The following is a 16,844-nucleotide window of genomic DNA, read 5'->3' on the forward strand; positions in this document are numbered from 1 at the left end:
GAATCGTCAACATTTTTGCCACGAGGCAAGCAGCAGGCAATGGCAATTATGCCTTCTGGGGATTCTAAAGTATTAATCCAAATTTAGAAGCACAAATCAGGCTTATGGGCACAGTTATCAATGGGGCCCACCATGAAGAGAGGAGACTTCTGGACTCAATAAAGCTCCCCTCACAGCTTTGTTTTGATTTTTCTTTATATATACAAGAATCCATAAATCACTGAGTTTTCGTCTGTGCCCATTAGCGGCTGTTTTGGTATCGTTGCCGTTTGTTGGAGCAACGGGGCCACATTAGAAAAAATAGTTTTTTAGAAAATAGGCATTTGTTTGGAACTATTTTTTTATAAAAAATGGTGTATTAAGTCACGCCTCAGAAATGGGAAAGTCATGATTTGGAGTAATGTTAAATTTGGCATTTCCTGGAATAAGGGCAGTGATGTGGCACTGGATAATTTGTACCAGTGTTGAAAATGTTTCCTAGAGTACCAAACAGAAAAAGTTGCTATTGTTCAAGAAAACGTCCTACCTGATAGTAACGATTCCAAACAAAAATAAAGACACAATTTTCTGAGAAAATAATGTTTTCAACCATACATCAGTAGCACCATTTTTTTAAAATCAAACATATACTAAGCTTTCTTTTGAAAATCAAAAGAAAGAGTTCATGACTTGAGATAGAAAGCTGAACTGGTTTTCCAATTTCCAACACCCATGGATAAACAAAGATAGGAGTTTTTTTTCTCATATATCCAGGGTGGCGGAGTTTGGATGAAGGCATACGGTTGGTTGATGATCCTACATTGTTACAGGCCATAGAGGCCATCATATGTGCTATACTGTTTTAACGTGGAATATATACAAAACGACATAATTGAAACTTAGAAACAAGACACCTGATGTTTGCCAAGAAAGTGAAAATGATATATGTTCACCATGACCAACTACTGCATAAGGTCAAAGGGAGCAGATATGTACAATCCAAACAAGCAAGCAAACAAAGCCCACGAGACAAATGACGTTTTGTGTTACATTTTTCATGGCTTGACCATCACTTTGAGAAGGGACTTATCATACATCTCAGAAAAGCCAACCATTACTTACGCTTAAAATTAGAGCCATCCCATCCATTCCCTTCTATGTGATGGTTGGTAGGTATCTTGAAGTTAAAAGGCCAGTGTTTGCAACAATTTTTTTTTTAATTTCTTTTGAAGGGCTACGCAACGGGGTAGCCCATCCCCTAATTCAGGTGTTGGCGGGATTTGATTTAAGTCTCTGCTAATGGTAAGAGACTTACCAACCAGCGGTTGCATCTTGCACAATATATATAATTTACTCAGTACTCATTTCACGTCATGGTTTTCAAAACCGGACCGGACGGACAGTCGGACCGAAAAAATCGAGAAACGGTCAAGTAACTATTTCTGTTTTTCCCCAAAATCGGATTTTTCTCAAAAATCGTTGATTTTGGTCAACAAATCGCTGACCCGGGTGGTTAACCGTTCAAACGGTTTTGACTGTTTTTTATTCTTTTATTTTTTTGTCAGAACAGGCCGACTGTTTGACCCGGGAACCGAACCCCTGACCGGGTCATTCTCCAGGTCAGTTTTAAAAACCTTGCTTCACGTTCCTTTTTGAGAGGGTGGAAAGTTGGTCAATGAGAATCCATGTTCCTTTTTCAGATTTATTTTTTTCTGGACACTACTTATCCGGGTAATTGATACCCATCTCCCGAGGGATAAATAACTTTTCCACTTAGGGAGAAATTTTCCAACACTTATATAAGATAAAATTGTTCCTTTTAATAATAGCTTTTTATAAATTAATAACTTTCCTAAAAGCAAATGAAACTAAGAGATTATGCAAAAATAGAGGATTTTGAGTTGCCCTCCACCGGAGAAGAATGATTTGGGCTTAGGCACCAATCACATTTCTAAAACATGGGGCATCTCATCACTGAAATAACAAAAGATATCTCCGTTTTTACAATTAATTTTGTGTTTTCAAGTACTCTTCACCAAGAGGGAATTGTAGCATATGGATGCATCTGAAGCGCACCAAGTATATTGTGTTGCCACCCAGTAGAAGCCTCCAACTTGCAATTTTCAGTGTTCAATGGACTGACGCTTCTACCAGACTCGAACTAAATGTTAAAGATGCAATTTCCCACGTCAAAGCTGACATGAATATCCAAACGCAACCTTACCTCGATATTCAACTTGGACAGAGCAACTCTGCCGGATAAGGTATTGAGATTCAACTCGGCCAGGTAAACGACCAGTTGGGTTGACTTGAGGTCCAGTGGTCCATAATGCGGGAAAAACTAACCAATCTTTGAATTAATCTCTCTGGATCATGGGTATCAGCCTATTAGGAAAGGAAAAACTATCATAAATTATTTTCATGTACCGTCCAAGGACCTAACAAATCACAGTTTGGGGAATGAAGCCCATTGTCCACAGCGAACACCATGAAGAAAAAAGATCCAATTCTTTCATTTCCTGTTGATATTTATGAGAAGTATACAGATACATTGGACCCAGCTTTCTCTGGTCGTGACTTCTATGGGTAAAAAAAAAAAAAGGAAAAGATCACAAATAAAATAAAAATTGAAGAAAGAACAATCAAGACTACTCTACCCCCAACCCGTCGCTGGCAATCAGACATATCTTCCAGCTTTATTCAGTTCCACCCCTTCCACCTAAGCCAATTGGCTTCTCTATCCATCTCTTCGGCCATTTGTTTGGTAATGTAAGCACTGATCTTTTATATTTTCTTTCCTACACCAACAGCAGCTCCTCCCTAGAAAGAAAGGAGCCCTGGGTAAATTAAAAGTAAAAAAAAAAAAAAAAAATCTTAATTCCATGGTGGTTGCTTTTTGAAACTGCCGGAATATGGGTCCCATCCACTGTCGGGCTCCTTTCGCTTCATTACCATACCTGAGCTTGACGACTGTGACACAGACCTTATCTGTTCCTCAGAAGAGCGGCCTTGCCCCTGAATAAATAGCGGCGGGAAGCCCCCCATTTCCCTGTTCTCACCTTCTGCTAATGTTAAGCCTGAATTCAGATCAAATCCTGGACGTGATGGCCCAACTCCATTCAATCCTGATGGAGGGCCAGTCATACTCATGATAAATGGTAATCGGGAGGATGAGACAGGTGCCGGAGAACCCACTACCTGTGGCACCACGGGGGCACCTCTTGAATCAACCATGTAAGGAACAGAGCCAGGCACATATATAGCTGGTGGAAGAGACACAGGAGGCGGCCCCATTGTGAGGCCGTTGTAACCAAACATAGGAGTGGGTGTGTACGTCATTACAGGACGTGCCACAATGCCACTACCTAAGCTTGCCATATTGGATCCAGTCACAGATTCAGCAACCTGCCCATTTGGCAGCAACAACCGAGTTTGGGGTAAAATCTCCTTTTTATTGACCTCCACTCTAGCACCCATAATAGAGATGACAGGATCATTCAAGTCTCGGGAAGACAATTTCACCTCAGAAGGTCGACCATGAGAATCATCATGAACACATGGGCTGTCATTCAAGTCAATGTTTCTCGATGAAGGCTGCCTTGAGGATGAAGCTGAGGAAGGAGACGGGCTTCGATTACCATTTCGGTGATGATGAAGGAAATTTCCCTCCATTCTCCAATCTGATGATGGGGCATCTTCATTTTCACCAACACGATTCAGGTCCAGCTTAAGTCTCTCCTGCCTTTTTGAACTCACTTCAATTGAAGATTCCCCGGAAGGGAGGCCAGATGATACTGGAATATGTTTTGTTAATACAAGACCAGTGACCACCCCTTCATCCTCAACCCCAGCTATGTTAAGATCAATATTAAGAGTATCCTGCCTCTGCTTTGAACTATAGCTGCTTCCCTCAACAGAGGGTGTCTTTTCACCATCTGGAGTCCTGCGAGGAGATGCTCGACGGAAAGCACTCGTTGCAGCAGAGCCCTTCCATCCCAGTTCCCCCCCAAAGAGCAGAGGGGTCATCAGAATTCCAGCAGTATTTGCTGCTTTGGAAACGGCAACAACAGGAATAGGAGCAGAGATTGGGGTCATTGGACGATCAGTTTCCTCTGAGCAGATCTCATTCAAATCAAAACCACAGATTCCTTTCTCAGTAGCATCTTCTGGTTCCTGAGCAGCCTCAGTGACCTGGGATGTCTCCACATCTTGAATGCAGTCTTCTGATTTTTCATCCCTGTTATCTGGATTTATTAAATGTTCTCCGTTTGGCGATGATGCCATTGCAGAAAGATTTTGTCCTGTTTGCACCTCATTTTCTGGTCCCAATGTCTGTTGGTCCTGCTCACCATTTATAGAATCAGGGCTTCGGGGTTGCACAACTCCACCTGCTGAATTTTTCTCAGAAGAAGTACACAATGGTTCTCTGTAATCCACTACCTCTCGCTCTACTTCTTTGGCAACTTGCCTGGCAACTTCAAGTGCATCATCAACACCATACTCTAGGTCCATCTCTGATCTTTTGTCAATCCTATCTGAGCCTTTGGTATCCATTGTCCATTGTGAGACATCAGCAGGTAGTCCTAACTCCTCTCCTTTCCCTACCACCAAATTTGGTTTACTGGAATGTTCCATAACATCTTTCACTGGGCCAATATCTTCCTTCCCACAAAAAGAAATATGTGAACCCTCCATCTTTCCTGGAATACAGCCATTGCCAGATAGGTCCTGCTGAACATTGGGGAAGCATTCATTGTCCTGACCTCTAGACTTAATCCCCACTTTGCTTCTGGATTGTTTTGATACCCCACATTCAACTAACCCCTTCTTTGGATCTGACACTGCCATGACTATATCACTGTCAAGACCAAGCGAGGAATTCTTCTTCAGACAAAATTCCATCTCTTTTGCAGGTTCCACCACAGATTGCTGAGCATCAGGATCATCAGTTGAAGAAACACATTGAGGCCCCAATGATGCATAAACAGAAGGAATGTCCTTACCACAGTCAACTGGTGTATCTGTCTCTTTATCACCATCGGTGAAGTCTTTGAACTCTGGATCATCTGTGGACTTCTGAATATTATCATCAGCTGGACCTAGAGAAAGGCATGTCCCTGTTCCATCTGTATGATGCAAAGAGGAATTTTCCATCACAGAAGGGTTCTCCTGAGGATTGTTTGACATGACAGAGGAGCTCAGAGCATTTTCTGGAAGCCCATCTTCCTCTGTCTTGCTCAAAGTTGTGGAAGAGGTATCCTGATTATTAGACATGGGGAAATTTGTATCACTGAGACTCTGCAACTGAGAGCTGTCCGAGCTCCTTGAATGCTGAGATTCACCTGCAGCAAGCCCCACCACATGATTATCTTCATCAGCATTTCCCCTGAAAGATGGAACATTGGCAGCCACCTTCTCCAAGCAATCACTCTCAGCAGTTATTTTTCCATTGGGTGAAATTCCATCAAGGCAAGTCTCACTTTTCTCAGCATCTTTGTTAATGGGTTCACCATGCTTGCTTTGGTTCCAAGAATCAATCAGAGCTCTTGCTCTGTCCTGAACTTTGAAGCTCTGGTGGCCGAAAAGATTACTCACAGTCACCCCAATTCCAGAAGAAACTGATCTCTCTTTATCAATGGGCAGCTTCTCAAGTGCTCCTAATAGTGCAGTTATTGATTCTTCTATAAAACTGTCATTTTTTTCTTTACTGAATTTCTGCACTTCACAAAGCCATTGGTTTAGAAAACAGAGTCCATCTAAATAAATAAAGCGGTCAAGACAACCTTGATTCTCAGTGGCTGCCAAGGTGCTTGCAACAGTAGACCACTGTCTTGCTGCTTCCCCAACATTCTTCACCAGAGGATCCTTTTCCTTTATCACAAAGACTAACTCCTCAACTCTGGCAGGGGCTGTAAGCCCATCCTTTATCTCAGTCAGGGTAAAGAAGTCTTCTAGCGTCATTCTATTTTTATACACCAAATGGGTAGTTCCAAGCTTTGAGTCAATCCTTCTAACATGCTCTTTTAGTTATTTGTGAAATCTAATTGTAGCTTAAGACTTGGCCCCAGTTAAGTGATTCTCTGCAATACATGACATTGTAAGCTGGCTAAGTATACAACTGTTTGATGTCAGAACCAGCATAAGAAATATAATGTTTCTATAAAAACAAAGGTTATATGAAATGAATTTATGAAACACTTGGGTAGTGAAAGTTAGAAGTTGAACAAACCCCACCCAACAAAAGGAAAAATAAATCAAATAAAAAAAAAAGAAAGAAACTTGTTTATGAATAATAATATGCACATTACACAAATACAAATATATGATGCAAGGATTGTTATAGAACTTGTGTCTTTAAAAGATGGGCAATCACACTTCCTATACCCATTAAGCCTACATCTCCTAGAACTTAATAATGGGATGAATGGCAACCTCCACCTCAAGGTAAGGTTAAACTTAATACTGATGGAGGTTTCTTGATGGATTTTCTGTGACCTATGGATATTGTCCATATTAATGATGTACACATTGCACATCTGAAGTCTTTGTAACCTCCCATTGCATTGAGGCCAATACAATGCCCTCTATTTACCCATTGCTTGGCTAATGAGTCAGCCAACCCATTTTTCGCCCTTGGAACTCATCTGGATAGATATTACCATTCCCCTGGTCAAGAATTTTATTTTCTTTATGGCATCTATGCAAGTCCAAACAGCCCCAGTCTCGTCCATCAGCCAACCAATCACCACTTGGGAGTCCCCTTCAATAACCATCCTTTCTAAGTTCAACTCTTTTGCTTTTTTAACTCCACAAAGGCACAAAGCACAGCAATTAGTTCTGCTCTTGTAGAGTCCCCCAAGCCCACAGGACCTAAGAACAAGGCTAAAATGTTACCATTCTTATCTTTAAACACACCTCCAAACCCCAAAGGGACTAGGCTGCCAAAACTGTTACCATCAAAGTTAAGTTTAATAAAGATATCATCAGGAAGTCAGAGATTTTCTGAGATTTGCTCTTCCTTGTTGATGTTGCCACCTCATCCTTCCAATTCCTTCTTAAATCATCATGCGAGTACAGTGAAAACAGATTCAAAGAATTAACCCAATGAAACACCATTGTCATAAGACATGATTAGCACAGGGATGACCTTGACTAGGGACCAGAACACATGGCCCATTAGAGGCGGCCCACCTGATGATTGGTCTTGAACTCTTCATTGGTGACATCATCTGTCAGACGGGATAAAAATAAGGTAATTTGTCCAGACAAGAAAATTCAGCAATCAGTTTAGGAACTTCAGGGTTTTGTGGCACCCCTTTGTAAGAAAAAAATTTCATTCATCTCTCCTTGCACCAATATCCAATTTGTGAAGAACTTTCTATGTTCAATATTTTGAGCTCTTCCTCCTCCCTTCAAAAACTCTACTATTAACAGATTTTTTCTTCAAAATAATCTAACCCCCTATAAAATTTTGCATGAAAATAAAGGACCATTAATAAACACACCCAACACCATTACACCAAACATTTAACTCCCACAAGACATAACAAATAGTGATCTCTAAGTCTATCAAAAACCAACAAGATGATAAGCTCATGGGTTCATACTTTATACATTGAGAGTAGGCTTGTGTTTTTGTTCAAAACCATTAAAAGAAAGTGTAGGAACTTCAGAACATATTCTATGTGGTTTTTTCAAATGGCCTACAGCTTATCTATACTTCTATAACTCTCATTTATTTTCTTTTTCAAAAGTTTTGCAGGTTAAGTATGCCTGCACTGAGGAGTGAATTTGTGTAAGTAGTAGGCCCTAAAAAGCGAGAGAAAGACGAAAGAAAACATTGTCTGAAGTGGTAAAAATTAAATTAAGAATTTTTGACAGAAAATACGGCTCATGATTGACTATAATGGCAGGATAGGATTCTTGTAGCTGACCTCAAATAGTTGGCATTAAAATGTAGTTGAGTTGAGTTACAGTTGAGAGATTAAGAATTGAAAACAGTCATTGGGTGGTACAGAGAAGGAAGGCTGCTTGGCATTTTAGAAACCAATTTAGAGAACCTAGAGCTTCAGCATCTAGAATGAACATCTCAATCAGATGAGTTTGGAAATCAACCAAGCCTAGCTAGAGTAGTGGGAGACAAGACTTACATTAGGGTGCTGCAACCAAGAATAATTTCACTTTAGTTCTTTGTTTTTCTGGGTTATGTTGATGTAATAATGCATCTACTCTTTTAGCTTACCACAAAAGGTTGGATCTGGATCCTCATCAGGGAATCAAAAGATTGCATTTTGGTTTTATTATCTCTTTGATTTAATAACTGATGAAAAACAATATTCTGTCAACAACCAAAATGTTCAAGTGGAAGTTCCATGATAAAAATAAACAACCAACCAAATCAAGGGACAGAGGCAAAGGAGCTACAGTACCTTGGTAGTTCTAGCTTTGGCCTTAATGGAAGAGCATTCACTACCCTTCAATTAATTTTCTGGCAACAGAATGAATTGTAGAACCACTTCTATTGGGTTGCTTGACTTCTGTTTACCATATTATAAATAATGATTGTGACGTTAATGGGTTAGTATACAATAATACAATGTAATTAAATTATTAAGCATTTAATAAAACAAAAGAAAGAGATCTAATATATGACCTTTTTTTTTAAATGTAATATATGACTTAGAATCCTTAATTAACAGATGGAAAGTTGATTTAATCCCCAAATATCATATTCATCCAAACCCTATTCCCACATTTCAGCCTGGAAACTGATTTGAACATGTAATCACTAGTAGATCTGTCAATCTGTCATCAAGACAAAAGTGACCAATTTAATTCTCTATGATAATTGTCTTGAGAGTAACAGAGTGGTAGTAGGAGATAATGATATCTAGACATATGTGTTCATCCAAACGATATCCAGAGATAGGTGTTTGACTTAGGGTTTGGTTGGGTCACAAGTTTCAACTTTTGGAGGGCATTTAGTGTCAAATGTGCTTGAAATAATCTTCAATCTGCATATGGAGAAGCTCATCACCTTTGTCAGAGATCATTTGTTGAGTAGATGGAGTAAACAGGGTTGGTGGACTGATGACCCTTTTTTTTTATAGGAAATGGTAACTTTCATTGATGAAGTTAAATAAAGAGTACAATTATCACCACCCAACAGAAATATGATGTCAGGCAATCCCAACCCTGCTGGAGGGTTAATGACATTTGAAATTTATGCTTAAAAGCAACATATTAATTGATATAAATTGATCATTTGAACAACAAAAGACATTAAATGTTTAATGTACAAATTAACTTTCTTAAACCATTTAAATGGCAATGACAGTTTAGACAGTAACTAAGAACTCAAAATGAAAATTCTAAGTAAGGCGATGGTACATGTCCTTAAGGGACACAATCCACACCAAGAAAAAGCACGGCAATACACAAAACATCCCGAAAATAAGCATGGTTTAAACTACCTGATACATACATAGAAATAGTGATATGGGTTTGAAATACAAATATGTGCACTGCACTAGACTATGATTTTCCTTTTAAAATAGAGTTAAATATGTGCCTGTCCCTATAACAATTTAGTACGTACATCGAAAGAACAGAACACTTTTTACTGTACAAAAGAAATGTAATTAATCACCGTAAAATCAATTTGTAACTATTTTAACCAAGGAAAATTAGAGGAAAGTAGTATGTATTTTCATAATAGGAATGGTTTCGAGCCAAATATCATAAAACAAAAGCACCAAGTTTATGCTTTATATGTTTGATCAATACTCTAGTGACTAGTTCAGGTACAGCTCCTAACTTAGTTTTCATGGAAAATGATAAACATCAATATTCTCCTTTTTATTTCATGTTGACGATGGACCAATACAGAAAAGATACAGGTATAATTAGGGGTATGAGTTTCTTAATAATTTTAAATCATGGTTAATGGAAAAAACCACTGAACGAATTTTCCAATACATGCTGACACCTCAATCCAAACAGAGGGAGCAATAAATATGAATATGATAAATGTGCTAATCCAACAAGCCTCGCTTTGCAGGGTCCTCTACCAGTAAACTCAAAATACTAGAATGTTAATTCATAAGAATTTATTTTATCATATACTAACAGGAGATGATACATCGAAGCATATTCTCCTGTTAAACCATATTTCTTTATGCTAGGCTTTAGAGAGGCTGCCACTAGAACTACCATGTTTTCTACTTCTTTTTTTAACCCCCCCCCCCTCTCTCAATCCAAATCAATAATGAAGAGATTATTTTTAGGAAATATGAACTAAAGAACCAAGAACTCAATCAACCCACATAATCAGGAAAAGGGAAGAACTCCCTTTTATTTTATTTTATTTTACTTTATTTTTTGATCTGCAACTTAAAGAGATTTATTAGAACTTAAAAAGAGAATAGTACAACAAGAAGTTATTAGAGATAACACCCAATACAGCAGAGAACCCACCACTTCCCAACTAACATTGATTCCAAAACAAATGATGTCTATTCACTCCTTATTTAGCTAAGCCATCTGCCAAACCATTAGCAGACCTCCTAACCCATCTTAACTGGATTTGCATATGTCTTGACAGCATCTTGAACCGCCTGAGATCATTTCTGAATTGCCATAATACCCCTTCTCTTTTCTTCAGCCAGCCAATGACTATTTTTGAATCTCCTTCTACTATTAATCTTGTAATCCCCATTTCCTTGGCTATTTGCACCCCAACAATAGCCATCAAGAGCTCAGCTCTCACTGAATCACCCTGATCAATAGGCCCCAAAAACAAGCCACAAATGATCTCACTCCCATCCCTAATTACTCCTCCAATTCCAGACGGACCTGGATTACCAAAACTACTTCCATCAAAGTTAAGTTCCATCCAGTCTCCAAGATTACTTCCTTATTTCTTTCTTTATCCTCCAAGATTACTCCCTTTTATGATGATGATGATGATGATGATGATGATGATGATGATTTGTTAAAATATATATGTAGTATGATTTGTTTTAACATATATGTAGTATGATTTGTTAAAATATGTAATTTACATATATTAAAAGTTTAAATGCTATAAACTATACATTAGAAGTGTCCGAGCAGCATTTGGTGTTGTATTGACTACTTACTGAGTCTGATACCAGTACATGAGTACACTTACAGTAGGCATGTATAGGAAGTAAAAGTGCAAAACAAATATTATTGCAACAACTGTCATCCAGAACTCCATGATACCTTAATTAGAAGATGTCAACACCTTAAAAATCAGTCGTTTGAAACACCACTTCAACAAATGTCCACTTTCCATAAATAACAAGCTGATCTTTTTGGCCAATCTTTCTCTAACAGGTTGGAACGGAAATGGCTAAGTTTGGGAATAAATTAGAATGGGATCAACCCATAGAGTTCCATCTAAATAAGATAAAACCTCTAGATCGTAAAGTTTGGTTTCAGGAGACTAGACAAACCTCGTATCAATTCAAACTTTAAATTCAAAAAAGACTTCATTTTTTAAGTATGGGTCCATGTAGTAAGTAGTAACCCATCAAAAAGATCAACATGAAGAAGCCAAAACAAGCCCCTTGCAGATTGTTCTAACCAGTGTAGTAAATGGCAATGGCATTGCTTTGGTGGCAGGAAGCATGCTATAGCCACGGTACCACCATAGCTCTGGCCACACTCAAGCATACAACGAATTAATATTTAAAAATAAGTTTAAATGAGAGGATAATTGCATATTACTGTTAAAACATCAAATATATAACAAAAAAGGGCCCACTAGTTCAGTTGGTAGAGAACAATACAAATAAAGCATAGGCTGCTATTGTCATATGCGGATTATGAGAATTGAGGCATCAAATTAAGTACACTACATTTCAATTCCGTGATAATTTGTACGAAGAATTACAAATGTAACAAAAATTAATAAGAATTTGTAAATGGACAAGTTCAGTAGAGAAGCATTTGTTTCAGATAAAAGATAAATGACAATAATACAAGTATTGAACAACTGAGTGTAATTTAGTAGAGATAAAACATTTGATTCAAATTTAATAAAGAATCATCTAGCATAGAAAAAAGAAGAAGAAGAAAATTAAATCACCTAGTAAATATGTGATTATAGGAGGCGGGTAAGGACTTCCGGAAACTTCAATTCATACTTCCATACTATGCCCGTATCAGTGCCTCATATTGGTTTCTACATAAAAAGGGGAAAAAAGCATTCTCGTATATTTTATTCTTATAAAAAAATATTGGAATACTAAAAGGTTAAAAGAATTAAATATTACAAAATATACACAAAACTAATTGTGGTTTGCAGGGACAGAAAGGCAGCGATTAGGGTGGAATAGTGTTTCAACAACGGAGATGAAGAGATCGGTTCACAACTTAGAGAGAGAGAGAGAGAGAGGGAGAGAGAGATTAGGGCGAAAGTGTCTGGGTGACATTAGTGTTTCAGTAAGGACGAGGAAGAAGAAGAAGAGGAAGAAGAGGAGAAGAAGAAGAAGAAGAAGAAGAAGAAGTCAGGGTCGGAGCCTCCGCCACTGCTTTCAAGGATGAGGGAGCAAACCCCTGATTTTGCACAGCAGCCGCTGCAACGCAGCTCCTAGGAGAGAGAGAAGAATAAGAAAAGAAGATAGAGGCGGAAGGAACAGAAGAACAAGAACAAGAAGAAGAGGGAAAATAAAAAATAAAAAAAAAAACACCGTACCAACCTAATTTCAAGCGGAAGTAGCCTTCGATGCAGAAATCTTGACTTCGTTCCAGGTGCTAAATTCAAACCCTCACTTATTCCTCCTTTTATTTTTCCTGTTAATTTTCAATCTTCAAAAATTGATCCCCGTAACTTCACCGCCTTCGAACAATCTGCTCTCTAGGGTTCCTTTTCACTACCAAACAAAAACAAACAGAACCAGCAAAAGTGTTATAAGCAAGTCAGTAACCTTTATATATATAACAGTGAGATGTGAAACGAGGGAGGTGATTCGGGCACGTCCTATTTTTGATGAAAGGGGACATTCCAATCATTTTGTCCCAATGCATTTATGTTAAATGACGAAAGCGCCCCTCCTATTTTAAATTTTCAAAGCATCTAAACAAGGGTTTCTTTGTCTTTTTCTTTAAGGACTTTGCCCACCGCCCATACCATTTCATTTAATCGTTTACTTATTTTATTGATGGAATTAAAGGAAAGGGCATCCTTATGTTGTAAATGACTCAAGAGGAATTAGTGCCACGTCATTGCTTCTAAGTAGACATGTTCATGGGCCGGTAGTCCGACGGGCCGGCCTGGCCCCCAGACGGGCTTGAGCATGTATTTTAGTCTATGGGCTTGACCTCGGGCCTAAAAGCTCGAGCCAGATTATTTTATGGGCCAGACTGAGATTTGTTAAAAAAGCCCAGCCCGACTTTTGTACAAGTTAAATCCTAACCCTAAATATTAATCCCTCTCTTCTCAATCCCTCTCTTATCACTCATCTTTTTTTCTTAGTTAAACAAACTTCCTTCTCAGTCACAGCCTCACATAACCAAACATTATCAGGAAGACAAAACTGGCACAACCAGCGAACTCCAGCGATGACTGTGAGCTCTCTCTCTCTCTCTCTCTCTCTCTCTCTCTCTCTCTCTCTCTCTCTCTCTCTCTCTCTCTCTCTCTCTCTCTCTCTCTCTTCATTGTTTGGTTGTTCCTCTTCTCATTTCTCCTTCTCACTATCAGAATCTCAGCTCAGTTCATTTATCAGACGTAAACTCAAGCACCGACGAACACAGGCACTGGCAGCCAGTCCTTTCTCTTTGCCCTTTGTTCTATTCCTCTCTTATTATTTGGTCGGCGGCGAGCACAGACACAGACACAAGTACCGGCGGCAAACACAGACACAAGCACCGATCTGTCCTTTTGTTAGGTCGGGCTTCGGGCTCGGGCCCAAACTTCGGGCTTTTTATTAGGGTTGGGCTCGAGCTCGGGCCTAACAAAATCTTGTTTATGAAGAGTAAAAGCCCGACCCGAGCCCGGCCCATGAACATGTCTACTTCTAAGTTCTAACTAAGGATTAAGCGATGTCAATGGGTTGGGTCTTGACGAAGAAATATAAAATCCCGACCCGATTAGCTTGACAAACCTTTAGGTTGATACTTTTGACAAAAACCCAATAAATGTATTTTTCTTATATATCGTATAACAACCCCTGCTTAGCATGAAATTAAATTGTAACTAAACTGTGTCATAAAAACATCTATATATATATATATATATATATATATATATATATATATACGCTTAATTAGTTCTAACATAGGGATTTGCTTTTATAATGTTTAGTCAAGTGGCACACTTTCTCCTAAATTGTCTCTAACTCCTATTTATCTCCTTAATTATTTTTAACTCTTATTTATCTTTTAAATTATCTCTAATTTAATAGAGGCATTCTCTCCTAAATTATCTCTAATTTAATAGAGATATTATCTCCTAAACTATCTCTAATTCCAAATTATCCTCTCCCCAACTTTTTATCTATATCTATCTAAAGAAAGTTTCAATTAAAAATTTTCAGAATTATATAAATATTATAACAAAATTATATACTAAGTTTAAAATATTTATTCAAAACACAAAAATAAATTATAATATATTTAATAGTATTCATATTATTCATAATTCTATATTTTTACAAAATTCATCATGAAATTATGTAGTAACAATATAACATATAATTTAAGAATTATTCAATTTAAATGTATTTGTTTGCACTTATATGTATTTGGAGTTGGAATTGAAATGACCTATTCTGGTTTGGTTAAAGGAATGGGGTTCTAATTCCTACTCTTGGCATAATGGATTGATTCCTCCATTGCCATTTTTGCCTCCGCCCTTCAAAACAAGGTTCTCATTCCAATTGGCCACAAAAAATGACAACTAACTTATTAACTCCCAAATCCTATTTTTGTCCACCTGAGGCCAACCTTCCTTGGGAGTTCTATATATCTTATTGAATCCAATTCTAAGTCTAGACTGAACCAAATAGGTGGGGTGAATAAGTGATTCTAATTTTAAAGGGTTTCAATTCCAATTCTGATCGTGAACCAAATGGACCATTAATTTAGTTAATGCTCTTATATATGATTTTAGTTGGACTAGTAAATTTTTACGACATTGCATGTGGCAATTTCAAATAATAATAATTATAAAAATTCATGTAAGAAAGATAACTGATCAAAACATTGTGTATTAGAGGTTTTGTTGATTTTCAAGTAAAAGACCTAGCTTCAAATCTGTTTACTTATAAATAACATAAAAAGTTTCATCTTGTAGTTGAATAAAATGATTGACCTGTCACCCAACCAAAATTATGAATACGTTTTAACCCAAAACCACTTTGTTGCATTAAAAAAAAAAAAAAACCATTGGCTAGGTCAACAACTATGTGACCTTAATGTTAAAGTAATGGCTAATTTGACCAGGTTAACAGATGGGTTAGACATTAATTCTCCATTTTTTTTAGTTTTCTTGTTTTCATTTGTTGTAATTTTAGCCATTTCTAGATTTAATAACAAAAAGTCCCATTTTGCAAACATATTTTGGTTTAATATGAACAATATATGATATTAAAAACATGCTCAAATTTATATAAATTATGTATATTTTTATTTTCATTATTTAATTTATGACATCATAAGTTGATTTGTTTGATTGAGAGAGAAACATAGTTCTAGACGATTTTTAGAATATTGGTTTTTCTATCCCATTGTCAAACTAATTGGTCAACCCATCACCTGAATAGTATTCTAGGTTCATATACCGCCAAATCGCATTAGACATCACTAACATCACCCAATCCTTATCCCAACTATATCGGGTTCACTACATGAATCTTGTTTTGCCATTTCGTTCTATTTAATGTCATATATATCCATTGTTAAATCATGGGCACTTAAATCATTTCTAACTACTTGGATTTATGTCCTTTTTTATTCACCTTTGGGTCTTCTAGTCCTTCAACTTGTAACAGATTACTTTTTCTTACAGATGTTGGTGGTTTTCTATGCGCATGACCAAATTGATTGCCTGCAAAAAAAATGATAGACTTGGTTAACAGCATGGTGACCTATCTAATTAAACTGTTTAACCCAATTAGTGGGGCTACGAGTTAAACATCAATTATCTTTTTTTCATAATTTTTGCATTCCATTTCCATCATTAATAAAATAATTTTCATCACATAATTATTTTTTTAATATGAAGAATATACAGTATTAGAGATGTATCTAAATTTTTCTATATATTACCATAATTTGTAGAACTTTATGTATTTTTATTATTTAATTATCACATAATGGGTTGACCCATTTAACCTAGGAAGTTGAACAACTCACCACCACCTAGATGAAAAATCCATTTTGCTTGTAGGTTTATTTTAAATTTTGTATTCAATTTCTATCATTAATAAAAGTATTATTTTCACACTTTTTTTGTTTAATATGGCTGAATATATATAACATTACAGTTGTGTTCAAATGCTTTTCTATATAATTTCCACATTTTTTATGTTTCTATTTTTTAAATATTTAATATTTAATTATGACATTACGGATTGACCCATTTGACCTAGAAGGTTGGACTATTAACCTGCCATTTAGACACAAAAAATTATTCATTTTTACATTGATTTTAAATTTTATTTTTTTCATTTATATCATTAATAAAAATAATTCTTGTTTATCACAATTGTTTAATATAATTAATGTATAATATTAAGGGAAAATTCCCGATAGGTACCTTGTACTTTAGGCTGAGTGCCAATTTAGTACCCGAACACGAAAACGCGACAATCTAAGTACCCGGCATTAACCAACCG

At 37.0% G+C, this 16,844-nt stretch overlaps 1 protein-coding gene across 3 annotated transcripts; it reads right to left on the bottom strand.

Moving 5' to 3' along the window:
* Positions 1-2,468: 2,468 nt before the first annotated feature.
* LOC148849279 (Transcription elongation factor (TFIIS) family protein) lies at positions 2,469-12,990 on the bottom strand. 3 transcript variants are annotated; one of them, XM_088948152.1, is made up of 4 exons: positions 12,708-12,921; positions 12,095-12,190; positions 8,409-8,516; positions 2,469-6,059 (listed from the first exon to the last, which is right to left on the bottom strand). In XM_088948152.1, exon 4 carries the CDS (start codon positions 5,938-5,940, stop codon positions 2,854-2,856), a length of 3,087 nt encoding a protein of 1,028 aa, XP_088804278.1. In that variant the 5' UTR covers positions 5,941-6,059; positions 8,409-8,516; positions 12,095-12,190; positions 12,708-12,921; the 3' UTR covers positions 2,469-2,853. The 3 variants fall into 3 exon arrangements, with proteins under 3 accessions (XP_088804278.1, XP_088804279.1, XP_088804280.1); XM_088948153.1 differs by lacking the exon at positions 8,409-8,516 and having other exon boundaries at positions 12,708-12,990; XM_088948154.1 differs by lacking the exon at positions 8,409-8,516 and having other exon boundaries at positions 12,095-12,598; positions 12,708-12,979.
* Between the last annotated feature and the right edge of the window lie 3,854 nt (positions 12,991-16,844).

This window comes from Nelumbo lutea, chromosome 6 (assembly GCF_056320005.1).
Source record: "Nelumbo lutea isolate HS-2025 chromosome 6, American lotus-T2T, whole genome shotgun sequence".
Classification (NCBI taxonomy): domain Eukaryota; kingdom Viridiplantae; phylum Streptophyta; class Magnoliopsida; order Proteales; family Nelumbonaceae; genus Nelumbo; species Nelumbo lutea.

Coding starts and splice junctions, on each gene's coding strand:
- LOC148849279 (XM_088948153.1), bottom strand. CDS start 5,940: ATGACGCTAGAAGACTTCTTTACCCTGACTGAGATAAAGGATGGGCTT.